Genomic DNA, 27,108 nt, shown 5'->3' on the forward strand with positions numbered 1-27,108 from the left:
TCAGTCTGGGATCACATGAAGGGACAGAAGACACTCTGAGACAGACTGAATCCACAGAGGAACCGTGGCAGGTTCTCCAAGATGCTGGAAAAACCTACCTGCCAAACTGTGAGCAGGTGCACCAAGGTTGAACTGGTGCTGGTTTAAAGGCGGGGGTCAGATACTGATCTGATTCAGGTTTTTCACGTTTACTGCACTTTGGATGGAGTTCGTTGATGAATAAAAACTATTCGCGGTTTTATTTTTGAAAGCATCCTCGCGTTCTTTTTACAGCCCAAACCCTTTTGCTGGGTACTGCAAACCAGTATGAGCTACCGTTACTGGTCTGTCATTTTGAAAAACCGAGGCGGAGTGAGACCTCTCACTCTCTTAACCCACCACCGTCCAAAATCTCCGAGAGATTTGCGCAGCTTTCCGAAATCTCGCGGATCCCCGAGACTACGTGAGAGGCATTGGGCTAACCAAAAATAAGCTGATATTTACATTAATTTATCATATAACAAGTCATACACCGCCGCGGGAGTTTAAGGCAGGTAAGTAACAGCCGCTGAGCTCGTCGGCGAACATTTGATTACAGCTGTTTTGGAGATATGTGGAACGTTACATCCATGCTAACTACATTAGCATGCTTTGCTAGGCCGGATGTCCCGGGGCTGTTAGCTTAACGTTAGCTGCTCAGGCTGCGTTTAATTCAAACTCCAGTGAAGTGGTATTGTTTTATTTGCGCTGCTGCAGTCTGCTCAGGGCTACGAGATGTCTGACAGCGAGGACAGCGACTTCTCCGACAACCAGAGTGAACGCAGCAGCGACGGAGAGGCCGAGGAGGTGGAGGAAAATGAGGTATGCTAACTGCTAGCAAGGTGTGCTAACCGCTCAGCGGATTCACGTAAACACCGGGATTCAGTGAGGAGGGTTATAAAGCGGGTTAAACTGCTACAAGTGGACAAATATACGGATGATATCCCCGAGAGGACACGGGGCATGCTGGAGACTTTATTTTTAGTTTGATCCCGTAAGCCATCTCTCTCTCTCCGTCTCCAGGAGGAGACAGGCAGCCCTGTGGGCAGCGATAAGGTAGCCGAGGAAGAGGGGGAGGACCTGGAGGATGAGGAAGAATATGATGAAGAGGAGGAGGAGGACGATGATGACCGTCCCAGGAAGAAGCCGAGACACGGAGGGTTCATCCTGGATGAAGCCGGTATGAACAGATGAATATCTTCTCACCTCTGTCCTCCCTCTCCCTTCTGTCTCTCTCGTCCCTCCTCACCTCTGTCCTCTCTCTTATGACTCTGTCCTCCCTCCTCACCTCTGTCCTCTTTGTTCTTCCTGTTTTTGTCCTCAGCTCCCTCACCTCTGTCCTCCCTCTCCCTTATGTCTCTCTCGTCCCTCCTCACCTCTGATCTTCACTCCCTTACCTCTGTCCTCCCTCTCTCTTATGTCTCTGTCCTCCCTCTCCCTTCTGTCTCTCTCGTCCCGCTCACCTCTGTCCTCTCTCTTATATCTCTGTCCTCCCTCCTCACCTCTGTCCTCTTTCTTCTACCTGTCTCTGTCCTCAGCTCCCTCACCTCTGTCCTCTTTCTTCTACCTGTCTCTGTCCTCAGCTCCCTCACCTCTGTCCTCTTTCTTCTACCTGTCTCTGTCCTCAGCTCCCTCACCTCTGTCCTCTTTCTTCTTCCTGTCTCTGTCCTCAGCTCCCTTGCCTGTTCCCCAAGACACCCCATTTGCCTTTCAGGGACGAAAGGAGCTTAATGCGTCTGTCCTTCTGTTTCTCTCCTCTCTGTCTAGATGTGGATGATGAGTACGAGGATGAGGAGGATCAGTGGGAGGAAGGAGCTGAAGATATTTTGGAGAAAGGTGAGAAACTCATACTGTTGAGAGATCAGCTTTGTCATTTTGTTCTTCGGGTGTTGTTGATTGTCTTTTTCCACTGTGCTGAGACACACAGCCAAGTAAAGGGAGCTTTGGGGGTCTGGGAAATCCGACAAATCCAAACCAACTAAAAAAACAAATCGCCAAACCCAACCAAACTCTCTTGTTTCGGATGAGGTTGTGGTACAAATAGATCCTGTTTTAAAACGATGCTGACCATATGTACAGACCTGTAATTTAATTTGTAGAATATTGTGGCAATTTAAAAGGTTACTGCAATATTGGATAGAAAAATTGCAATTACATGTTTAATGCAGCAGACGTAAGCACTCTGCCATCAGAGTCTGGGTCTAATTAAAAGACCAAGGTTCTTGCATGTTAAGGCCCATTTAGTACAAATCACACAAACAACACAGTACTGTTGCCCATTTTACAAAGCATGCTCCGGCGTTGCTAAATGTGTCGTTTCATCTTTCAAACAGCCAATGGTTTCAGTTCATTTACTTAGTTCATCTACATTAAAATCCACTGGAGGAAACTAGTACGCATTTTAGGGTACATATCTCTCCGTGTTTAGAGCGGACATTTTGCCGGCCTTTTTAAATAAATCCGCAAAACGTTATCTTTGCTTGAGCCCGAGATTCAGACTCATTAAATCAATGTGCAATTAAACCTTCACCACAACATAAAGATAACACAGCTTTAACAGCAGTAAAATCAGACGTGACTGCGATTGATTAAACATAGTGAGCGGATTTCTAACCTCTGTAAGTAGAAGAACCAAAGTGATCTGAAGTTGCCTGCAAGGGGAGCACATTTTCAAACGTAACAACTGAAGCATTCTTTTGCAAATACTTAGCCGTAGTCCACATGATTTGTAGTTACTGGTCTAAAACGTGAAAAACACTGGTACAGTCCTTAAAGTTCAGCCTGCGTGTCCAAACTGTTTAAAGTCAGATTGGCCCATTGATTAGATGTCAACAGGCAAGTGAATTTGTTTTCTGCTTATTTGTAGCTGCTGCCACACAGTCCTGATGTGAAGAGTCTGTGTGGGAAAGTATTGGTGCGAGATTTGTCATTTCTTATCAGATGGGTCTTTGTCTGACCTCTGGCCTTTGCCTTGGCAGCAAAACAACATTACATTCAAAATCTCATCTCATTTTAGAGGTCAGACTGTGTTATTACACATGAATGCAACTTTTGGGCGAATTTGTTTCAATTCGTCTGAACTTTTTTTTAAAGAAAAACAGTAAAAGAATTAACAGAAGGTATTTTTGTTTGGAAGCAAATCTCTTTTGGCAAACTGCCCAAATAAGTCTATATATGAGAAAAAAAACAGACATAAATTTTGATTATTAATTAGAGGGGTAGTCCATATTGGGGGAAAAAATGGTAAACTTTATCCTGCATTTTATTGTTCCACATCATTACGAAAGGGTTTCTTGTTGTTTTATGTCTGCTGATTAGAATGAGTTAAAAATATTGAGATAAACTTTCAAAGACCTTTTTAGAATTTGTTTTCACAAAAAGTGTACACAGCAGACATTTTGACTTCTCAAAGCAACAGGTTGAATTTATAACATTGTATAATGGCGCCTTCCGAGTTAGTTGAGTCAGTTAGTCACAGTATCAGAGCCCTGGAACTGGAACAACTGAATCTGTAGAAGCCATTGTAAATGTAATAAGTTCATATGTCTGCTGCAATAAAAGCCTGTTCAGTGCACGTTCAATTGAGGCGCTTCATCTAGAACAAAAATGACCACTGGATGCAACAAACACACGTTTTACCCCACGTTATCATTTTCATTTCAGGCCTATAAAAGCCTTAAAATGTCTTGAGTTTCAGGAAAGGATAAGTCCAACGCGATCTAAGACAAGTCGTTCAAAAATTCCGAACACTTCTCCAGCTTTTTTCAGGCATTAGTAAAAACAAACTTAAATAGTTAGTAGTTGAGACTGATGGATATACTGTCTGATATTATCCCATATATCAGTATCTTGTTTACTAAATGTCAGCTGACAAATGACAAGAAATGAAGTAGAGAAATTGCAAAGATATGTTTTGGAAACACTGACGTCATTTTTTAGTTTGTTTACAGCAATGATATGGGCGTCATAATCCTCTGTCGGTAGGGCAACAGTTAGTAGAATGCGCTTATCTTCCGGATTGCTATTGATCCTGATCTTATCACGTGGATCGGGATCATCATCTCTGCCAGATGAGACCAATCCACATTAAATACAGGTTATTCATCGATCTAATTATAAAATTCAGTGTTTGGTTTACAGTTTTATTTCACTACATAAAATGGAAGGTTTTTTTTCTTTGTATAGGGGCACTGAACATGTCTTAAATGTCACTGAATTTTTTTTTGCCCTGCAGAGTGTTCAGACATCAGTGCAGAGTGTAGTGTTGAAATATTAACCTGATCAGATGTGTAAAACCCTTTGCAGCTTCAGTTAGCGATGTATTCTGGACATCAGTGTTGTCTGACTGAACTCTCTCTGTCTTATTGGTCTTCCTCTCTGTCATGCATGTCCTCTTCAGTTAACGGTAATTCTACTCCAGATACCCTCCTGCTCTGATTTTTTTTTTTTTTTTCATTTATATCCATGTGTATCTGAAGCAAATGGAATATCAGTTTCATCCATTTGATAAAATCCATGTCCCAGAATGTATTAACCCCACCTCATCTCAGCAGAGCTGTATTTGTGAGTGTGTAGCTTAACGGGAGGAAGCACAGAGGGCAAATCCATTATTGGCTTCTTGAACAGCACCAGCTCACTAGACAGTACGAATGGTTATTGTCCGTTTTTACGGTTCATTGGTGATTAAAAACATTAACTTTTAACTTATTTATAGTCGTACTGATGTCTCTAAAATAATCTGCTAATTGAAGTTGAAATGCCACACAGCACAGTTTTAACTATTATCTGGACCATTCAAACTGAGATTTTAGCATTTTCTTCGTTGGATTAAAAGGAATATGGAAGAAAAAGAAATCCGTATGATGTTGAGTTGTTTGGCCTGGAGAAAATCCAGCCACATGAATGAAAAGATATTTTTGGCTGTAACTCAAAAACACATTCACGTGTCAAGACTAGTTCTGCATCCAGAGGTTTTGATGTTAAGCAGAAGAGTTGTAGCCACTCTGTATTAATCTGGATTTGTGGTAAGTAGTTCCAGCTTCAGAGAACCAAGTGTGATCATTTGCCTGACCCTGCTACCTGGTAGAAGACTGTCATGTTTCTATTTTTATTTGTGACTAACGGATGTGGTTGAAGCTTTTCATGTGGCGCATGGTAATGCATAGCCTCACTTAAGGTGGATGTATAGTAGAAACAAGAAGCGAGTGCCGTGTCTCAGCTTTGAGCTCTGCAGTGTGCGAAGGCTCGCTGGTGCAACTAGTTGTTGAAATTTCCCTTTTTTTTAATAGGTTTTTTTTTTTCCACTGGTCCCCAAATCCATCATCACTGAAATTTGACAAATACACCATTACCTGAGATTGTTCGAAAATATCACATGATTAGTTGTTTAGTTTAGCTGCGTGTCATCTTGGCAGCTTTGTTAACATAATGCTTCATGCACCTCTTTGCCTCTGGTCATGAGTAAAGATGGAAAAACAAAAATAAAATTCATTCCAGTTAAGGCAACGTGTTTATGAGACCTACAGCTGTGCAATTTGTAAGTTACCACACCACTTTTACAATTTTTATTCCAGTTACTGCAAACGACATCTTCTTTTAGAGCTGCACCTAGGTTTATTTTCATTATCAATTAAATGGCAATTATTTTCTCCATTGATCGATGAAGTCCCTATAAAATACCAGAAAATAGTGAAACATGCCTGTTGCATTTTCGGAGCTGTCTTCTTTAAATGTGTTGTTTGGTCCGACCAACAGTCAAAAACCCAAAGATGTTCAGTTTACCGTCATGAGAAGCAGGAAGAGAGAATCTTTGCTTAAAAAATGACTGAGGCGATTATTCGATTATCAAAATAGTTGCAGATTAATTCTTTGTCAGGGGTCTAATTGATTAATTGCTAAATTGCTAAATTGCTGCAGCTCCGCTATGCTTAACATTAAATGAGCTCGTAGTAGATTTGTCTCCAGCACCCACCACAGAGTTGGAGCGCAACGGCAGCCCCCACAAGGATAAGAGACCAGCAGTGCGTGCAGGGCAATGCTTTCGAAAGGGTTAATGACGGCGGCTAGAGATGGTATGGGAAAGAGCGCAGGAGGCCTGAGACCTGAACACTGACTGAACAAGTCTGGAGAAAACCAATTATTGCAGCCCAGGACACCATCAATGTACAGGTCGTACGGACAGTTGGCAATAAAGATCAGCTGTAAAAAATCAGAACCTCCCCTTCAACGTAGATCTGGACCAAACTTTGAAGAGTGTCAGTAAAGCAAAGCCTATACAGTTGAGATGACAGGTTTAAACCTGCAAATCCATCGCACGGTCCCTTTTACAGAAACTCGCTGTGAGTGTAGCGTCGTGGCGTTTAGTTTCTACTATACTGTCTCCTGGAACCACATTGAACCCCTCACTGGCCTCATGCTTCTCTGTGCTGTACAGTCACCATTAATCTGTTTGTTTTTTCTGTTGTTTTTTTCTCCCATCATGCTTTGTGTTGCTGCTGCCTGACTCTGCTCCTGTGTGCTCTGCCCTGATGACAATGTCTGTTGGCTTCTGTCTTCACCTCCTCACCCTCCTCTCCCTCCTTTACATCTGTCCTGCTGCTACTCTTTAATTCTCATCTTTCTTCTCTTCTTTTACTTTTGTCTCTTACTTTTCCCACCCCCGCTCTTTGCTTTCTTTCTCACCGCATCCACGCATCGTATCTTTCACTCTTATCCTTTACCTCTTTTCTGCTATTATTCTGCAATTATTCCTGTTCCTCTGCTCTTGGATGCTTCGATCCTACCTTCCTCCTCCCGCTCCCTCCTCTTCTCCATTTTTCTCTTCTCTTCTCTCCCTTTTCCGTGATCTTTTATTTCCTTTTTCTCCTCATTGCCTCTCTCCGTTGTCTGTATTTCCTCTTCCCCCACTCCTTTACTTTCTTCTTCCTCTCTTCTTTCTTTCACTGGGTGGCCCTGAGCAGAGGAGGCTGAGGGTAAGTCTGTTTTTTCCTGTAACAGTCACAATCATTCAATTTTTAATTTGAATTAATGTTGCTAATATTAAACATTCATATTACTACCACCCTGTTCTCTCCCGCTCAGTGTCTAATATGGACCACGTGGTTTTGGACGAGGATCACTCTGGGTCCAGAAGGCTGCAGAACCTCTGGAGGTAACAGATGTCTTCAACATATGTTACCTTCACACACCACCAGTCAATAAGACTTCTTAACCAAACAGAAACTGAAAGTCAAGGAACTTATACTGCAGCCCTTTCCAGTACAGAAATCTTTTCAGGACCTTTTTTAGGAACTTAAAGGGAATAAAAATGCAGTCCATTTGTAGAAAGCAGGATCTAAGTTAACTTCCTGTCCCTTGCAAAGACCTTGCTCCAGGGATAAGACTTTGTCATGATACAGAAATGCCAGGGGTGGAGTTGTCGGCTCTGAATGTCACGGATTGCTCAAACACAAGCTTCGAGGCTGCAAGAACTTGTGTACAGCTTATTCCCACGAACGGAAAGCACTGGTTGCCACTACAATAAGTAGAAGGACTTAAGTGCTATTAAACAAAAGTAGTTTCTCTTGTTTATTCCTAAAATTGCTCAAGTTTGAGATCATACAGGAAATCTCTTACGAGAGGAATAAAAATTTCACATTTGTACTGGATGATGCAGAGGCAAGATGCCAGCTTTACCACTGATAACTCTGTCTCAGAGGTCCTCTCTTTCCTCCTCCTAACACTAGTTAATTGTTGTGTCTGGGATTTTCGACTGGAGTGTTGAAGTTCTGCAGACTCTCCCCTGACAAAGCAGCAAGGGCGTAGAAGCTTCTGGTGACAAGATCATTTGTATTTCTGCAGTGAAAATGCCGTTGAGGACAAAAAGCCACAAAAACAGCTTTTTCTGCAACACACTACAGTTAGCAATTGTTAATTTTCACCCAGGCACAAGATTAGTTTTTTGGCAGATTCTACAGCTCGTAAACACACTTCCTTGGGATATTAATGCTGTGTGTTCTTGGCTGACCGCGCGTATGTGTGTGTGTGTGTGTGTTTGTGTGTGTTACAGAGACTCCAGAGAGGAGGCACTAGGGGAATACTACATGAGGAAGTATGCCAAGTCTTCAGCAGGCGAGCAGTGAGTGTCAACTACTATCAACTAAATCTGATTGGGTCTCGTGTTTTGGAACCGATGTGTCGTTGTACACAGTGATTCATTAAATTAAATTAACTAACTAAATTTTTTCTAGGATTTCCCGGATTCAGGCGCAATCGACTGTTAAGTGGAAGCTGATTCAAATCTCCAAAATTACTTCCATGTTGGCTTAGAAAGAATTTATTCAAACCCACACAGTTTTAATTTCCAGCTCAAATTCCAGTTTCTGGGGGCTGTAAATATGTCAGACTGAATTGCAGAGAAATGTATAAAGTGGTTGAAAAGATATCTACAATTCATATTTGATATAACACACCGCCGCAGAATGAACCTTGGATGTTGTCTGACAATATGGAAAATTTTTTGGAGCTTTTTCATGACAAAAACAGCTGAAGGACTTGGCCAGGAAGTTTCATCTCTAAAAGCTAAAGAGTCAGTGAGAGATCAAAAACTGTCTGGTTTTCCCTTCTTCTGTGGTGTGCAGTTACTCTGGAGGGTCAGAGGAGCTGTCTGACGACATCACCCAGCAGCAGCTACTTCCTGGGGTCAAGTATGTAAACACGCATCCACCAATCAGCATTGAGACACCTGCAGAGATCATGATGAGCTGCAGATTATTAAGATGCTTTAATGTTAATATGTCTTTGTTGTCATCAGGGATCCAAATCTGTGGACGGTGAAGTGCAAGGTGTGTATTTTTTATTACTGTGTTTTCACGCAAATATACAGAAAAACAAACGCACACATACACACAGTTTTTCTGACATGTCCTGTCTCATCAGATTGGAGAGGAGAGGGCGACAGCCATCGCATTGATGAGAAAGTTCATTGCCTACCAGTTCACCGACACAGTAAGAAACTGCTCTACATTTTATTACATGACCCGCTTGAATACTCTGCTTTTATTGGCCAGTGACGATGAACCCTGAGTTTTGTTATTTCTGACTGAGAAGCTTCATTTCAACCTACTCTGTGTAGTCGATTTATGCAGGGTTTCTGTCGGCGTTTTATAGCAGAGGTTTCCCGCCTCACAGAAAATAAAGAGTGCCTCCGCTAACATCAGTAGAAAGGATTTCATTTAAAAATACATATGATTTCAGGCCGCAGGGAAAACTAACCATGGGGCTAAATTAGATTGCAAAGGCAGATGTGTAAACCCTCATCTCACTGAGTTGAAGTTAGTAGGTTATGGACTTGGATCAGTAATATATGATGTTTTTGTGTGTGTGTTGTCAGGGGGAAGGGTTTGACTTGGCAACTCTCACCTCCCCCATTGACAATTTTTCAGGAAAACACTGAAAAGTTGTTTCTTGCGCTAACCCTCGTTATTTTCGTAAACAAGTTAAACCAGATGTAAACAAACTGTGTGGGCTACAGAGCTCCTGCTTAATCAGCTGAACTGAGTACAGAATAGTTTTTAACGGTCAACTACCAGAGACAGTTGCTTTGCAGTCATATTAGCGCCAGTTTGTGGACGTTTCTGTAGTTATCTGCCAAGTGGGAGATACTATAGTTGTCACAAATTCCCCATATCGTTGAAGTCTGGATTACCAAGTGGGCAAAGTTGGCAACTGCTCAGGGGCTCCAGACCCTTAAGTGTCCTTAAGGCCCAAGATCACCTGTAAGGCAGGAATTTGATTCATTGCAAATTTCCCTTTTGTTGGTGCCTGCATTTTAAAAATTTCAGTTGATACCTGGTGTGTTTGTCCGGCCCTAATATCTCCTTGTATTTATTGTCTTTACAATACGATGTGAATGTGGCATCAGTCAGTCAGCTGTTCCGTTAAGTGGTAGTTAAACCTCTGGAATAACAAAAATTTCCTTAAACGTGCTTTTATTTTCTTAAATCAGAAGTCCTTGCATGACTTCCCTCATCCACAGAGAGACGAAATCACTGATTTCAGTTACTGATTTCAGAAATTACTGAAAATGTTCAGTTAAATCAACTAAGCGATTGGTTTAAGAAATCCTCTGAAATTTAATGGACCAAGATTGAGAACGGCTTCAGTGGTTTCTATGGTTACACTTCTGCTTAGGTTCACGTTTTTTGTGGAATCTTAATTACTTTGGCATAGAGATAATTAATTGTAATCACCATGTATCACCATTTCATATCAGATAGCTTTGATACTGTCCTGGACCCAAATGGAATAAATTTGATAAAGTATGAAAAGTGTGGGAGTCTTGGAAATTTTAACCTCCCCTGCTTTTTTTAAATCTGTGCACCAACACTGTTGTAACCGTACCATCCCCCTCCATCCCACAGCCGCTGCAGATCAAGTCTGTGGTCGCCCCGGATCACGTTAAAGGCTACATCTACGTGGAGTCGTACAAGCAGACGCACGTCAAGGCGGCCATCGAGGGCATCGGCAACCTGAGGATGGGCTTCTGGAACCAGCAGATGGTCCCCATCAAAGAGATGACGGACGTCCTCAAGGTCGTCAAAGAGGTCACAAACCTGAAGCCCAAGTCCTGGGTCAGACTGAAGAGAGGCTTGTACAAGGACGACATTGCTCAGGTACCAGCGATGTCTCAACCAGTGAACAGAAATGGAAGCAAAAATGCCAAAGCACTACATCAGCAGTTATAAAACATTCATATGTGAGATTAATGCTCTGCAGCAAAAAATATGAGAAACGTTTGTCTTTTCCCTCTTTTTAAAAAACAGGAAATCTATAGGAATATTTTAAGAAATTGACAGTTCCCACAGAGCATCTCCTAAATGGGTTTAAAGATTTAAATTTATTGGTTTGACATGCTGCCTGCTTTTATAAACAACAACAATATAACAAATCGATATACCAAATTTATCAATATACTGTATTTTAGGAATGTGTGATTAGTTGGTTAATTGATTAATAAGTCAAGTAGTAGTTTAAATAATTTATCAGGGGAAATTTCAATGTCTGGTTGCTGCTTCTTCACTGTGAGTATCTGCTGCTTTACTCCGTTTTATATCATTGTCAACTGAATCTCTTTGGGTTTTGGACTGCTGGCCGGTTAAAACAAGACATCTGAAGGCATCACCTCAGATTGTGGGACCTTGAGAGACTTGATAAGTAATTGAATAACTGAAAAATAATTAATTTGAGTTAGGACTAGACAAAATAATCTGAACTCAAGGTCCACCTACTCACTGAACAAACTTAGTCTCCAGTACTTTTGAACAACCTGAGACAGTGTTGCAGGCCCTGGACAAAGCTAGTAATTTGACTTGACTAACGGTTAATTGGTCACACAATGTTTTCAAGGTCGAAAGTGAACCTTTACACTTAACGGATTAATTGGTAGTGAAAGAGATCAGCTCTGTTTTGATGCCTGTGTGCGTTGTTTTCTTCACTCTCCAGGTGGACTATGTGGAGCCGAGTCAAAACACCATCTCCCTGAAGATGATCCCTCGAATAGACCTGGACCGTATCAAAGCCAAGATGAGTCTGGTAGGACGAACACCCGTTAACTCGCTTTTTATCCACTTGGTGCCGTGTGGTTAATAGTTGACCTTCACCTCTGTGTGACCTGTAGAAAGACTGGTTCGCCAAGAGGAAGAAGTTCAAGAGACCTGCTCAGAGGCTGTTTGATGCTGAAAAGATCAGGTACATACACACACCGGGGTCTATAAAGGGAATACAAATTCACACACACAAGTCATCAAAATAAAACGGTGAAGAACCCTGACAATACTGAGTGTTGTAGTTCATCTATAAAATCATCAGTTGCAGAACCTAGGCCACTGTGACTAAAAACTGTGGTTTTAGTTTCAATTGGTAAATTAATGAAAATGTTCATTTTTAACCGAGGACATGATTCGACTGCTGACACACTGCACCTATTTACAGAGTTTACATGATGTGAAATGGTCATGTTTTGTCTTTTTCTCATCCTTTTATTTATTTAGCTGTTTTTTATTTTGTGTTTAATATAGTTGAGCTCTTGTATAAAGACTTAAATCATCCAATGTATACAAAATCTTTTTTTTTTTTTTTTTTAACATTCATGAGCATATTTAAATTTATTCAGTTGAGTTGAACATCAACAAAAAAAAAACAAGTTTGATGTATTTCTGGTAAAGATTTGGTATCAGTTACCTTAGAGGATGTGTGGATGAGTCAATATGAGAAGACCACAAACAAACATACAGTATGTACCTATAGAAAGACCAAGTCCTGCACCCTTTCCAAACTAGGTTCAGGTGCACGGTATCATTTAGGCTGGTCTTTGTAAAAAAGAAAAAGCCCCCCAAAAAACTATTCCTGAGATATTTTGCTCTGTGTTTCAAAGAAGTCTGGAATGTCAAAACCAAAAGTGCATGAAGACTAGAGGCCGCAGCTCCGTATGTACCTGACGCATGATGATGATTTGATTGACAGGTCCCTGGGCGGGGAGGTCAGCCATGATGGAGACTTCATGATCTTTGAGGGGAACCGTTACAGCCGCAAAGGATTCCTGTTTAAGAGCTTTGCCATGTCTGCTGTGGTGAGGAGGAGGTTTCACTTTATGGAAGACACTGCTCTTCTTCATTTGGATCCCACCTATCTCCTGTGTTGTTGTTCTGATGCCTTTTTGTAGAAAATTCCGTCAGCAGCTGTTTTTTTTGGTTTATCTCTGACAGATCACAGACGGAGTGAAGCCCACTCTGTCAGAGCTGGAGAAGTTTGAAGACCAGCCTGAAGGAATCGACCTGGAGGTGGTCACAGAGTCAGGTACGCTGTCTCTGTTTTCTGTGTGCGCCGTTTAAGTTTAGGCTCAAAAATGTTTAGGTCAAGGTGAAGCATAGATGAGTTAAGTGCCTGCAGAGAATGTGTTGGAACCATAGATATCAGAATGTCATTGGCAGGCAGTAGTAGTGGAGGCTGAGCCTTCTAGTTGTTCCTATTTAGCCTAAAGATAAATGCAAACTGAGAAAGCAGTTTGAAATTAGGGTAAAAGTTGAATTTAATAAAAATCTAATTCAGTTTTGGGTTTAAAACTGTGGTTTTAGTTTCAATTGCTGAATTAATGAAAACGATAATTTTTTAACCGAGGACATGATTTGACTGCTGACACACTGCACCTATTTACAGAGTTTACATGATGTGAAATGGTCATGTTTTGTCTTTTTCTCATCCTTTTATTTATTTAGCTGTTTTCATTTTGTGTTTATTATAGTTGAGCTTTTGTATGACGACTTAGATGCATCCAATGTATACAAAAAAAAATTATATATATATATTTTTTTTACATTCATGAGCATATTTTTATTTCTTCAATTGAATTATATCGTCCAGGGCTTATTTCATTCCACAATTAAGATAAAATCTAATCTGAAGCATGAGATAATCAGCTTTATCAGAAAGGTTAAAGGTCACATTTATGATGCCAGTAAACTATTTGCTAGTTAAAAAAAAAGTGTGTGTGTGTGTGTGTGTGTGCGCGCGCACAGGTAAGGAGCGTGAACACAACCTGCAGGCCGGTGACAACGTGGAGGTGTGTGAGGGAGAGTTGATCAACCTGCAGGGAAAAATCCTTAGTGTGGATGGCAACAAGATCACCATCATGCCCAAACACGAAGACCTGAAGGTACACGCACACATTCACTGTATGACACACAACTCACACACTCAAGAGTTTCACCGTGTTAGAAGACCTCAGAGTAAACAAAGTCTACAAAACCACCAAAGCCTATCCCATTCATAACTAACTTTCTTTCATATTATCCTTTGTGTGTGTGTTTTTGTTGTTGTTGTTGTTGTTGTTGTGCATAGGACCCCCTGGAGTTCCCAGCTCATGAGTTAAGAAAATATTTCCGGATGGGTGACCACGTGAAGGTGATCGCTGGGCGATATGAGGGAGACACCGGCCTCATCGTCAGAGTGGAGGAGAACTTTGTCATCCTCTTCTCCGACCTCACCATGCACGAGGTACCAGCGCTGTCCATTCATATAATGATACTGTTGTTAAAAGTTGTTATACGTAAACACAAAAATGACATCATTTGTCCTGTCACCTTTTAAATGATGTTCTGGTCTGTAAAACACAGTAAAATCACAGGACAGAACCTAGAACCAAAGCTCTTAGAAGTTGACTTTATGTGAAGTAAGTTCCTGTGGTAGAAAAAAACCTAACTGTTGGTCACCACCGGGGGAAAAAAATCGTCTTCATATGAACAGAAACATCCAGACAAAAAAACAGATATTCAGAAATTGAAATTCTAATGTGCTCGGCTGACATAATAGGATCGGGAGACTGCCGCAGGGTCTTACAAACACTCTCAGTGGTACACAGTTCTCCTGTGGATTTAGGCCGTCTCAGTGTCTTCTGTCTCTTCATGTGACCCCAGACACCGAGGGGCCAGACCATCTGTTGCAGGACTTCTTCTTCTGGTCTCCGATGATAGTTCTTTATTACTCTGGCTGTGTGTTTGGACTCATTGTCCCGTTGCAGAATGAATTTAGGAATGAAACGCCTCCCTGATGGCACTGGGTGTTGGATGAGAATCGAAATGTCTATAGAGGCTAAAACCGCTATAACACTTTCAAGCAACAATTTGCTTGAAAGTGTTTCAGTTTATAGGAGAGGTTTTTAAAAATCCTCTGCATGGAAAACCCCCCAACTTGACTTAAAAAATTATTTATTAGAATTCTCACAGCACTGACGCAACTCACGAGAGGGTGGATCTGATCACTGATTGAATCGTAATGAAAAGTCAATTTCCCACAGTATACTGTCTTAGAAACATGACGAAATATGAACATAATGTCTCTGATTTATTCACTACTTTGTGTGTGTGTGTGTGTGCGTGTGTGTGCGCGCGCAGTTGAAGGTATTGCCCAGAGATCTGCAGCTTTGCTCAGAGACAGCGTCTGGCGTAGATGCAGGAGGGCAGCATGAGTGGGGGGAGCTTGTTCAGCTGGACCCACAGACCGTCGGAGTCATCGTCCGACTGGAGAGAGAGACATTCCAGGTAATAGTCAGCACCGGGATGGAAATGAAAGCATGTCTGCGGTATCCACACAGCAAACATGAACCAAGTTTTTGCTCAGTTCAGCAGACATAAAGATGAACAAACAATGGAAGCATTGCGAACATTAGGTAACGAACTAATTCATAACAATTCCACAACTTCTTTGTCTCTCAGGTGTTGAACATGCACGGGAAGGTGCTGACGGTGCGTCACCAGGCGGTGAACCGCAGGAAGGACAATCGCTTTGCTGTGGCGCTGGACTCGGAGCAGAACAACATCCATGTCAAGGATATCGTGAAGGTCATCGATGGGCCGCACTCCGTAAGGACAGAGCTCTTTCTTCCGTTCCTGCTGTGTTATATCTGAAGTTTAAATATTTGTGTCACCCTGGGTTCACCTCAGTGTGCACTTAGGAAACTTGATAAGTTTATTTGAATGTTAAGAGTCTAGTTATTTTAATCAGTTGTTTTTGTGGTTTTCATTATCATTGATTCAGTTCCATTTTAATTAAATTCAATTATATATTTATATAGCGCCATCACACCCTGTTCAAGGGACTTTTCAGAGTAAGGTCAAGACTTTTTGATGTTATAAGAGATAAACCCTACGGTTCCCACCATGAGCAAGCACTTGGCCACAGTGGAGAAGAAAAATTCCTTTTTAACTGGAAGACACCGCCAACAGAGCGGGACTCAGGGTGGGCGGCCCTCTACCTCCTCCAGTTTGGTTGAGAGGAGAGAAATGGGGGAGAGAGGAGAAAGAAGGGGGCCAGTGGGAGTAGGAGAGAGAGAGAGAGAGACCAGGAACAGCTGTCATGGGTTTTTGGAGTTACGAGATTAATGTGACAAAATGGACAGTGGTGTCCATGGGTGTCCAGACAGAAACACCCGCAAAAAATTCATACGCTCTAGTTTGCAAGCAGTTATGCTCTTTAAATTATAATCTTGTGATCTTTTAATATGTGTACATGCACACTAAGGCTCACGATCTTTGTTTTTATCAGCACATATTCGATGACACGTGAGAATCATTCTGTACATTGTGCGTAACCGGATGATTAAAAAAAAAAAGATCAGGGCCAAATCATCCCCGAATGACAAGAATGTCGCCCTAACGTAAACAAAACTAAACACGGTGACACTCGAGGATGCTATTGTTGGGATGGAGGCCGCGCCATCAAGCTTTGTGTCCGTTTTCGTTGAAAATGATTTTCTTTAGTTCAGACTTCACGCCCATACTGCCCCAGCTCATGCTTACATGTACTATTCATTTCTCAGAATGTGCACAAGCAACTCCACAGAAGAAACACAGAACAGGCAGGGAGGCCATCCTGCACACAGCAACTTGTTGTTATACTTTCTGCTCGTGCGTGTTTCTCCCGCAGGGCCGCGAAGGTGAGATTCGACACCTGTTCAGAGGCTTTGCCTTCCTCCACTGCAAGAAGCTGGTGGAGAATGGAGGCATGTTCGTCTGCAAGACCAGACACCTGGTGTTAGCTGGTGGATCCAAGGTCAGCACCTCACTGGCTGCTTGATTTGTTACTGTGGACCCCTATTGGCCTAAGTGGTTTCACACTAGTGCATGATGACACACATTCAAAGAGATGCAGTAGACACACACACAGTTTTGATTCTGACTCTAGGCTTTTTACTGTCTTTGGCAGGAATCACTTACACATTTATCACGAGTATTACATAATTTCAGGTTGTGTTTAAATGTAAAACTAATATGTCTGGTAGTAAGCACGTGCGTTCAACCATTAAGAAAGTTGTAACCCCCCGGGGTCCTCACATACTCACCGACTAAGCATCTGCAGATATAGATGTCTTTAGAGCCCCGATGTGTTGTATCTGCAGCAGGGGCAGCCTTTGTTAGCACAACTTATTTTTCTTGGTGTGTCTCGGCCCTACACGGTAAGCATTTACTGAGCCATTAACCCGCAAAATGCCGAGTTTCTGTCTGCAATCTGATATGAAGCTTAATATTGATCATTCAGTCTTAAGTTTGTAAATGTGCGGTGTTTGCACTTTCAGCCCAGAGACGTGACCAACTTCACTGTGGGAGGGTTTGCTCCAATGAGCCCTCGCATCAGTAGCCCCATGCACCACGGCGGAGGAGGTGAGTGTTGAAAACAAACGCACATCAGCACAAGGGGAAAAACAAGGGCAACAATTTGCCCTGCTGCTCTGTTGTAAAGTGTTTCTGGATGTTGTCATTCCCGGTGGCATGGCTGATTGAGGCCATACGACGACAGACGTAGCTCAACTGTAGCTCAATTCCCCGCTTCCTTGGCTTTTTCATTTACTCTGCATGTCTCAGCTCCAGCTGGATTTTGGCCCACAGTTAAATTTATATTATTTGGGTTACAGCCAAAAAAAAAGTTTTTTTTACTGCATTTTTTTGTCCGACATAAATGGAAGCTATTAAACTGGAAAATGTTGATGAACTGACTCATTGATGATTTATATCAGATGTCTCTTTGTAGAAGAAATAAAGGGCCTCTGTTTCAGGGCGATAGTTAGTTGGAGCAGTACAGGTGGTATTAATATTAATATTAATAATATTACATATGCGTGGGAGCATGAACTTAAATAGCTCATGGAATAGGCTCATAACTCAATAATGTTTATCAGTCTGCAAATGCTCGTGGGAGCTGTGCAAAAAATGATCAGACCAGTTATAAAGCTGTCAACCTGTCAACAGGAAAGTAAAGTAACAGCAGGGGCAGTTCAGACCTGTAGATATAGACATGCCAGTGTCATCTCCCACAAGTAGAAACAGAAACAGCTGGTACAGTTTTTAAACGCTTGTAGGCAGGGAGAGAGAACAGCTGCATTTTATCAATTAATTTTTTAAATAGTCTTAGGTTTCTGGCTTGTAGTACGGTTCTTGTTGGCAAACCCCAGACACCTGGCACACGAGAGGACATAGATCAAATGTTGTCCTTGGGTTAACAGTGTTTGATGTAGGTGTGACTGTGGTCCTCCAGGTGCTCAGCAGAGAGGAGGAGGTGGAGGAGGAATGGGGCGGGGCCGAGGACGAAGAGACAACGAGCTTATTGGTCAGACAGTCCGCATCTCCCAGGGTCCTTACAAAGGTAGGACTGAGGAAACCCGCTTCAGGAACATGTCGTCACGGTGTCACGTGTCCGATTTAGGAGAGTGACAAAAACCCCGTGTGACTGTAATGAAGTGCTTTCTCGAAATGACAAAATCAGGGTAAATTTGGAATTCCAAAGGTTCAACCTGTGGTCTCTTCAGAGCTGTTTTTAAAAGAAACCGTACTTAGGAATTTGTCTCCATTTCCCAGGGTATATCGGTGTGGTGAAGGATGCGACAGAATCTACAGCCAGAGTTGAGCTGCACTCCACCTGTCAGACCATCTCTGTAGACAGACAGCGCTTAACTACCATGTACGTCCTCGCAAACACGTCTGCTGTTTCTTTATCTCATCTTCACAGTTTTGTTAGTAAAGGGCTGATTTTAAAAAAACAAAACAAAAAAAAACAATCAATCGCATACTAGGTCTTAAATGGGGGATGCACGCCATAGTAAATATGGAACGCTGTCATTGGTCAGATCAACTTCACAGAGCCGCTTCACTTTGAAATGAGGACAGCACAAGGATTCTGTGATGCTATTTCACATATTATCCCGCTTCAGCTGCTGAATGCTGGGACTTACTTTTCAGTTATTTCTAAATATTTGGCTGCTTGATTTGTTACCGTTCAAACTAGTACATGATGACATATATATTCAAAGAGATGAAGTAGACACACACACAGTTTAGATTCTGACTCTAAGCTTTTTACTGTCTTTGGCAGGAATCACTTACACATTTATCATGAGTATTACATAATTTCAGGGTTGTGTTTAAATGTAAAACTAATATGTCTGGCAATATATCTAGCTTGTCCAGTCTTAGGTTTTCAGTCTTATACATATACGTATGTGTGTATGTATGTGTATATAGAATTTAAACATGTGTAATTTAAATGTAATTATAAAAGTATAACGCCTACTGCTGGTTCAAAAATCTATTTCTTTCCCCCTTGCTGCCTCTAGATTTCTTTATCTCGATTAGAGACAGTCAATAACCACGTACATTGTGTACTGACTTTCATTGGAACCAAATCGTAATGATACATTCAGCTCTAATCTCTTCATCACGTTTTTTCTGATTGTTGCCAGTCTCTCTGCTATTACCCAGTCTATGATCATGAGTGTCTAACATTACATTGATTTCCCCCCCCCCTCCAGGGGAGCTAAGAGACACAGTGGAATGACCTCCACCCATGGACGGACTCCAATGTATGGCTCACAGACACCCATGTATGTTACCGGCTCCAGAACGCCTATGTACGGCTCTCAGACGCCGCTGCATGATGGTAAGACGCCGTCAGTGTGTATCTGACAGGTTATTATCACATTCCGTAACCGTCATGTATGCTGTGTGCGTTTTTAGACAGTTTTTTTTATTTTGGATTTGGGGTTTTCTGTTAGATATCCATGTTTTTGTCTGTTTATTCTTCTCTTCATTTTTCATTTTTCTTTTGTTACGTGTGTTAAATTACAAACTCATTGCAGTATAATGCAACGTCTCCGAAACAAAGGTGTACCGATAGCGGATTTCTAAAGGCCAACATAATAACCATAGTTTGGAGCAGGAAAAAGTTAATCAGCCGGGCTATTATGGCTGTTAGCCCTATATTTTTGGCTGGACTGCAACAGTGGTACCGACCCCATAAACGTGAACGTCTGTCGCTGACTGACTGAGTGATGAAGTTAGACCCTTGGTCAAATTAAACCATTGGACCTTTCAAAATGAATTGAAGCAAACAGTTTCTATTGCGTCATCAGGGGACCTTTACAGGCGGTGTTGTCAACTTAGCGCTTTTATCGACAGATTTACTGACTTTTCAAATCCCTTTAGCGACTTTTCTTCGCAAAAGCACCTAGAGACAAAATCTAGCAGCTTTTTCGTCAAACCTCAGCCACTTCCTGTAGAAGAGAGTCGCCAGTGTTGCCCCGCGAGCGCGAGGTCGGGCTCCGCCTCCACAGATACACACCCCTCTATGCGTCTCATTCAACTGACCACACGGCAGCTGACAGACGTGAATGAGCTTCTAACTTTCACTCTGACTGATCATTTTACAGGTAAATACACCTGAAATCCCAGCTCAGCCGTCGTCTTTAACTCATGTGTCTGGTGATTCTGTCAGACGACGTCGTGGTTATAAAATCAGGATTTTAGCAGCAGAGCAGCAGCTTGGAAATGTCTTGGAAGTGACTGCTGGTTAACATCTTTGTTAATGAGCCACGTTTCAGTTACAAATTCATACTTGTTCCGTTGCCTGAAAACAGAAACAGAGCGAGATGTAAATGAGAACAGCTTTACTGGGAATTCAGCTGGATTAAGTTACTGTATATGTGAGTACAGAGAGTAGGAGTGAAGCAAACAGATGAAGGGCGAGTCCAGCCACATACTAGGTTTTGACCTGGTCTTGTTAATTTGAACTTTTATGTATTCAGTATCTTTTCAAAATCTACATGAACAATTTAAGTTTCACTTTAATATGGGGGAAACGATACTGCTGTTTGTATAAAATCTTTCAGATAAAGTTTCTTAAAGTTAGAAACAAATGTTATCATCACAGAAGCTTTCTAAGTAATTGGACTTATAATGAACCGAAAATGGGTCCGATGTGACGTGAATGCCGCTCGTCAGCCTTCCTGTAAAATCAGCTGACGGTTATTTTCATAAATGATTTATCTGTTGATTGTTAAACTTATTGTGAGTAAAATAATTTTTCAGAAAATTTTTTTTATATAACAAGGACTCCTTGACATAAATCTTTCTATCTTTAAAACGTTTAAAAAATAATATAAAGAAAAGTAGGAGCTTAAATATTGTCCACCGTGTGACTGTGTGGTTGTGTGTGACTGCTTCTCATCGCTCATCACTCCATCTTTTGCCTCCTAACAGGAAGCCGTACGCCTCATTACGGCTCTCAGACCCCGCTGCATGATGGGAGCAGGACGCCGGGTCAGAGCGGAGCCTGGGACCCCAACAACCCCAACACACCTTCCAGGTAACACGATAATAATGTGTGTTTATTTCAAATAAGACTCTTCAGTTTTACTTCCTTTCAATTCTATGAAATATATTTTTAAAATTTCACCTCTTCTCTCCAGAAATGAGGAAGAGTACGATTTCGGCTACGATGACGAGCCCTCGCCGTCCCCTCAGGGATATGGGGGAACCCCCAACCCCCAGACCCCGGGTTACCCAGAGGTCCCCTCTCCACAGGTCAACCCTCAGTACAACCCTCAGACACCTGGCACGCCTGCTATGTGAGTACGAAAACACACCCACACGGACAGCTCACCAGGATATTTCTGGGTGTTGTGTCGGATCGCTCAAAGAGCAGTCTGGTCTCAGTGGGATTTTTAAGGCAGTCAAACAGTGGATGGAACAGAATGTTTTTGGTATTAAAAAAATGCTTAAATTCCAACATATTAGGAGTCTGTCAAACACATCACCTTCTGGCAGCGTAAATGTATAAATTTGGGGCCTCTTTCTCAGCTGTTTAGATTCTGGTTTTAAATAGATGGATAGATATTTGGAATGGCCTTCAACCTCAGTCCCGCGCAGCGTTTCCCTGTTCGAACTTTACAAACCAGTAGGTTCGATTTATCACAAGAAGGAGCAAGCTGAAAAAAATCTGCAGTAATGAAATGTTATATGACTGTCTCGGGATTTTAGGAGTCACACAGTCTGACCCGTCTATATTTCTGTGTGTGTGTGTGTGTGTGTGTGTGTGTGTGTGTGTGTGTGTGTGTGTGTGTGCGCTTGCGCAGGTACAACACAGAGCAGTATTCTCCTTATGCGGCCCTGTCCCCTCAGGGCTCCTATCAGCCCAGTCCCAGTCCTCAGAGCTACCACCAGGTGGTGCCCTCACCGGTCGGCTCTCAGAACATGCACTCTCCAGCCAGCTACCATCCGACGCCTTCCCCCATGGCTTATCAGGTAGGAGGTGGTTGTGTGTTTCACGCCTGATGCGAATAATCTGAGGAAAAAGCGCTCTAGAAAATGTCTGAATGTTTGACTAAAGTTCCCACTCGTCCATGAGCTCTTACTTTTTTCAAGCATAAGGAAATATGTAAGTTCATTTGGAGTTTGTTTGTGTTTCATTTACATTGTTTCCGTATATTCAGATACAGAGCCGGGCTGGGCGATGAATTTTACTGCAGTTAGAGCTCGGCCAATATATTAGCCAACAATAATATTATCTTGTTTTTGCGTTTTGCTCTATACTGTACTTATGTATGTCAGCTGATTAAAAATAAATGTCAGTAGAGGAATATCACAGACACGTTTTGTGGTCAACAACTTCTCCATTACATAGCTTGACCACCCAGGGAGCGCTGATACCACTGACACCACTGACACCAAACTGTCCAGCTCACCACATATCTTTGTTCATGTTCTCTGGTAAACAAGTTGAAGCATCGCACACAACCACAGAAACACCACCGGACCGGACACTGTCATTTCTTTCCTTTCATATTTTTATGTTATTTATGTTGTGGATCAAATCTTCAATCGTAGTATCGTGTGTAACTTTAAAATGCCATAGCAACATATCCGGTGTTACATAAAATTTTCTGAAATTTCAATTCCATCATATACGAAAGAAACAGATGTGGGACCGTCTGTTTTTGTCTCTTCCAGTGAATTTAATACATGACGAGTCCGAGTATTTCATCGCAATGCAGTAAAAAAAATTCTAAAAAGTCGATTCTGAATTCATGTTTGCCCAGAAGCGGTTAAATGGTAAAATACCACCATAGGTTGTAAATGAAGAGAGACCTCAGTGGAGAAACCCCAAAATCTCCTCTTCCTTTAGCTTCCACCGTCGCTTTCGCCAGTAGTTACTCCTGCTGTCTCCACAGGCCAGTCCTAGCCCCAGTCCTGTGGGCTACAGTCCCATGACGCCCGGAGCACCCTCTCCTGGAGGCTACAACCCTCACACCCCGGGCTCCAATATAGAGCAGGGCAGCAGCGACTGGGTGACCACCGACATCCTGGTCCGAGTGAAGGACTCCTTTATGGACCTGATGGGACAGACCGGGGTCATCAGGAGCATCACGGTAACAAACACACCCGCGTGCAGATTCGCACAACCGTATAACATTTCTGGCATCATCAGATCAGTGTTTAGACAGGGCCGGCTACTTATCCGTTTGAAGAGCTGGCTTGGGAATTGGCAACAGCAAAGTTTCTTGTCATTTTCAGACTCAGTTCTTTGCGTTTCCTGCCCCGAGAGGAGGCGGAAATCTTCCGCTCTTCTTCTGGTGTTTCAGAGTTGATCTGGACATCTGCATTACAAAATCCAATGGCCAGTAAACTGAACATCTATTACGTTTAAAGTAAAGCATATAATGACACCACCTTAGCCTCTACAAAATTTATGATAAGTGATGGTTGAAGTGATGTCCATCAAGTTTTTGTGTCGATGTTTAAAAGCATATTGGCATATTGGCTGATATTACCAAAGCAAGTCGAGTTTTTAAAAGGCTTTCATATCGTTACTGGTATCGGCCTCAAAAATCCAGTACCAGTTGGGCTGTGGTGCTGAAAGTGTTTTGGGTTTTAAAAATCATCTGTACAATCAGGTAATGCGCTGGTTATTTTGTTGATTGATCCTTCGGTTTGTAAAATGTCCGAAAATGTTGCAAGACATCCATCAGTTTCCCGGAGTCCGAGGAGACGTCTTCACATGTCTTTACTGTGATACAAAGGTGGAGAAGGTGTGAAAAGAGAGAGTCTGGTGTTTTGGCTTAATTATCAGTCTCAGTCGCCCATCAAAGTAGATGCAGATGAATTTTCTGTTGACCTCTACTACTCGCCTCTACTAATGATGTATTTAAAAACTACGGCCATGGGAGCAGGGAATAGGCTTATGGAAATCAATTCATTTTGGTTTTGTTTTTTTCACAGCCGTCACTTCTACCATGGGAGATGTGTGTGTGTGTGTGGTGTTTCGTGTGTCTGGAAAGTAGTTTTATTCAATTCAGTTCACCTTAAGTCCAAGTTTTACAAGGATTTTACAAGGACCATAAGCAGTTCCACTGAAAACTGCAGTTCCAGAGGTCTGTAGGCTGTTCCCAAGGACAGTATTTTTGAAAACAGACATTATTATTATCAGTTTTATCATTTAAATAATAGTTAACAGATAAATCCAGTGTGCTTTCATGTGAAATGAGATTGGATAAGTGAGAGAAACTAAAATATGGCTCCATTTGTGTTGCTGAAAGGTTCAGCAAAACAAAATAACCTTTTGCACTCGGACTGATAAGCATTTACATCCCCCAAGAAATGATTTTTGGAGATTGATATTGCAGGTCTGGCTGCTGTTTTAAGAGTATAACTCAGACGATGATTTTGAAATGTTGAGGCGCGGCTCAGGAGTTAGAGTCCAGGGATCATAACTCAAGATTAAATTTAAATACGGGGGGGGACATTTTTAAAAGTGTACGGGCCTGTGGGACTAGACGGTAAAACCTTATTGAACAGTAATGGCTACTAAGGCATCGCCGGCATATAAAAGCAGCTGATCGGAAATATTATTAATAGATCAGAGTTAAGAGGTCAGTCTTTTTTTTTTTTTTTTTTTTTTCTCCAACAGAAAAAAAGTATTTGTCAATTATCAGTCGATATAATAACGCATATGTATACACACGCACACACACACACACACACACATATACACACACGCACACATATATATGTATACAAAACCCACAGATATAGAATTTACTGTTATCTAAGACCATGAAAAGCAGCAAATCCTCTCGTCCAAGAAGCTGAAACCAAATAAGTGTTTAGCATTTTCACCTGAAAATGATCTGAAGCGATTGATCAGTTATCAAAACAGGCGCAGATGAACTCTCTGTTGACCGACTAATCCATTAATTGAGCAATCATCGCAGCTCTAGGAGGATCCTTTTCTGGCTGTTATGTTTTTTCACAGTGTTTTTGAGCTCATCATCATCGTTACGTTCTGTGACACCCGCGATTCCTTATTAAAATGTTTATATGATGTGTTTGTTGAAAAATGAATATTGCCTTATACAGTCTAACGCTTTTTTTTTTTTTTTTCCCTGTGTTCTCTTTGTGTGTGTGTGTGTGTGTTGGCAGGGAGGGATGTGTTCAGTGTTCATGCAGGAGTCAGAGAAGGTGGTCAGCATCAGCAGCGATCACCTGGAGCCCATCACTCCCACCAAGAACAACAAGGTAACTGTTGCTCACCAGCAGTTTCCCACTGAGCTGCTGTAAAATCACAAATTAAGGCCAGACATCAGGATAGTTTTATCCTCTATTAATTAAACCTGACGTTAATCCTTTTTTTAAATGTATTATTCCTCTTTTCACATGTTTTCAATGTTTAATGCCATCTACGGTGTTTTTTATCTTTTTAATTTTATGGACATTGAAATCAGTATAGAGAATATTTTCCAAATATTGGTGCATAACATATCACAGTGTGGCAAATGCAGTTACCTGCATGAACTGTGTCCGACTGTTGAGACAAAATCTTCACTGACTCATATTATTAGTTTTTAAATTACGTTAATAACACAGTTGGTCATTTCAGTTGCGATTCAGGGGCCAACTACCAGAAAAGCCTGACACTGATAGAAACTACAGCAATTGGCTATCAAACCTAAACCGTGGACGTTCCGCTGAGCTGAAGGGTTGCGGGACTTTGACCACATACTTTCTCTCCGCTCTGTGACGTTCACTAACCCTGCCCGCGCTCGTTTTTCCTTTTGCTGCGAGCGAAACCGGCGTTTGCTCCTCGCTGGGGGGCCGTGCTGCAGCCGCAGAAGCCGTTGGAGCTAAAAGTAAAAACAACACAGCGAAAATACTTTTAGTTCCCCTTTATCATCCAGTGAATATCAACTGAGGAAATTGCCACGGTTTTGCCTCACGATGCACTTAACGTCACCCGAAGGTGAAGTCATCGTCGCACAGAATCTGACGGTGGAACACCGGCAGGCTTGTGTTATTTTTTAGCGTGGTCACCTGGAACACACACCGATCGGCCACAGCATCAAAACCGGTAACTGGGTTTAATGTTGTGGCCGATCGGTGTAAACTGTCATTATAAAGGTGGCGTTAAAGTTGTGTTCGCTGCTCCTGTCTGTGAAGGTGAAGGTGATTCTGGGAGAGGACCGCGAGGCGACGGGGATCCTGTTGAGCATCGACGGAGACGATGGCATCGTCCGCATGGAGCTGGACGACCAGCTGAAGATCCTCAACCTGAGGTTCCTGGGACGCCTGGAGCACTGAGAGACGGACAGACCGAGGGAGACAAACATGCCCAGAATCTCAAACGCGACAGACACGCGCAGTGAGGTGGGACGACAGAAATATACACGAGACTGTAATGAGAACGCTGTTGGCTGTATTCTCAGACACACAAACGTGGGCAGAGATGTTGGAAATTTTACTTTTTTTACTTTGTTAAGCCCCTCACCCCCCACTCACACACACACACACACACATCAGAAGATTAGATCCAGAGATATTCAGTAGATTACATTCAGGCTGTAGGAGAAATAATGTTTTTGCCGTTACTTCGCGGTCTGACCAAGAAACACGTCTCTCTCTCCGTGAAAGAGTCTCTCGTTATGTCTCTTGCTTTTTTCCAAAACTCAGCATTAGTCCAGCAGCTCTCTCCCTACCCTCTGGTTGGTTGATTTTTTTTTTATTTTTATTTTATTTTTTACTATTTTTTTTTTTTTTTTCGTTAACTTCACTGTGTTCTTACTAGTGGTCTCAATCTGTTTTTAGTGATTTCTCCATGTTCCGTCAGTACTTTTGGTTTACTGGGTGCAGGAGGGTTAAACAACTAGATGTAACACGTCAATAAAATGTGAACCAGGTGATCTGTTTGTCTGCATGTGTATTTTTAGCCACATGGCTCTGCAGGGGCCGATGGCTGTAC

The 27,108-nt window shown here is 42.0% G+C and overlaps 1 protein-coding gene across 3 annotated transcripts; it reads left to right on the forward strand.

The window, feature by feature from the left end:
* The first annotated feature begins 57 nt into the window (after positions 1-57).
* Positions 58-26,627, forward strand: supt5h (SPT5 homolog, DSIF elongation factor subunit). Of its 3 annotated transcripts, XM_040130951.1 has the most exons (31): positions 58-533; positions 736-840; positions 1,042-1,198; positions 1,786-1,854; positions 4,418-4,423; positions 6,978-6,989; positions 7,099-7,168; positions 8,066-8,134; positions 8,637-8,702; positions 8,810-8,840; positions 8,935-9,003; positions 10,419-10,670; positions 11,500-11,589; positions 11,675-11,745; positions 12,520-12,625; positions 12,762-12,852; positions 13,572-13,708; positions 13,894-14,049; positions 14,946-15,092; positions 15,267-15,413; positions 16,477-16,602; positions 17,126-17,210; positions 18,082-18,189; positions 18,402-18,504; positions 19,352-19,479; positions 21,078-21,183; positions 21,287-21,445; positions 21,953-22,121; positions 23,048-23,245; positions 25,296-25,391; positions 26,310-26,627. In XM_040130951.1, exons 2-31 carry the CDS (start codon positions 754-756, stop codon positions 26,448-26,450), a joined length of 3,252 nt encoding a protein of 1,083 aa, XP_039986885.1. In that variant the 5' UTR covers positions 58-533; positions 736-753; the 3' UTR covers positions 26,451-26,627. The 3 variants fall into 3 exon arrangements, with proteins under 3 accessions (XP_039986885.1, XP_039986886.1, XP_039986887.1); XM_040130952.1 differs by lacking the exon at positions 4,418-4,423 and having other exon boundaries at positions 59-533; XM_040130953.1 differs by lacking the exons at positions 4,418-4,423; positions 6,978-6,989 and having other exon boundaries at positions 60-533.
* Positions 26,628-27,108: the final 481 nt, after the last annotated feature.

Source organism: Xiphias gladius, chromosome 7, assembly GCF_016859285.1.
Source record: "Xiphias gladius isolate SHS-SW01 ecotype Sanya breed wild chromosome 7, ASM1685928v1, whole genome shotgun sequence".
Lineage (NCBI taxonomy): Eukaryota > Metazoa > Chordata > Actinopteri > Istiophoriformes > Xiphiidae > Xiphias > Xiphias gladius.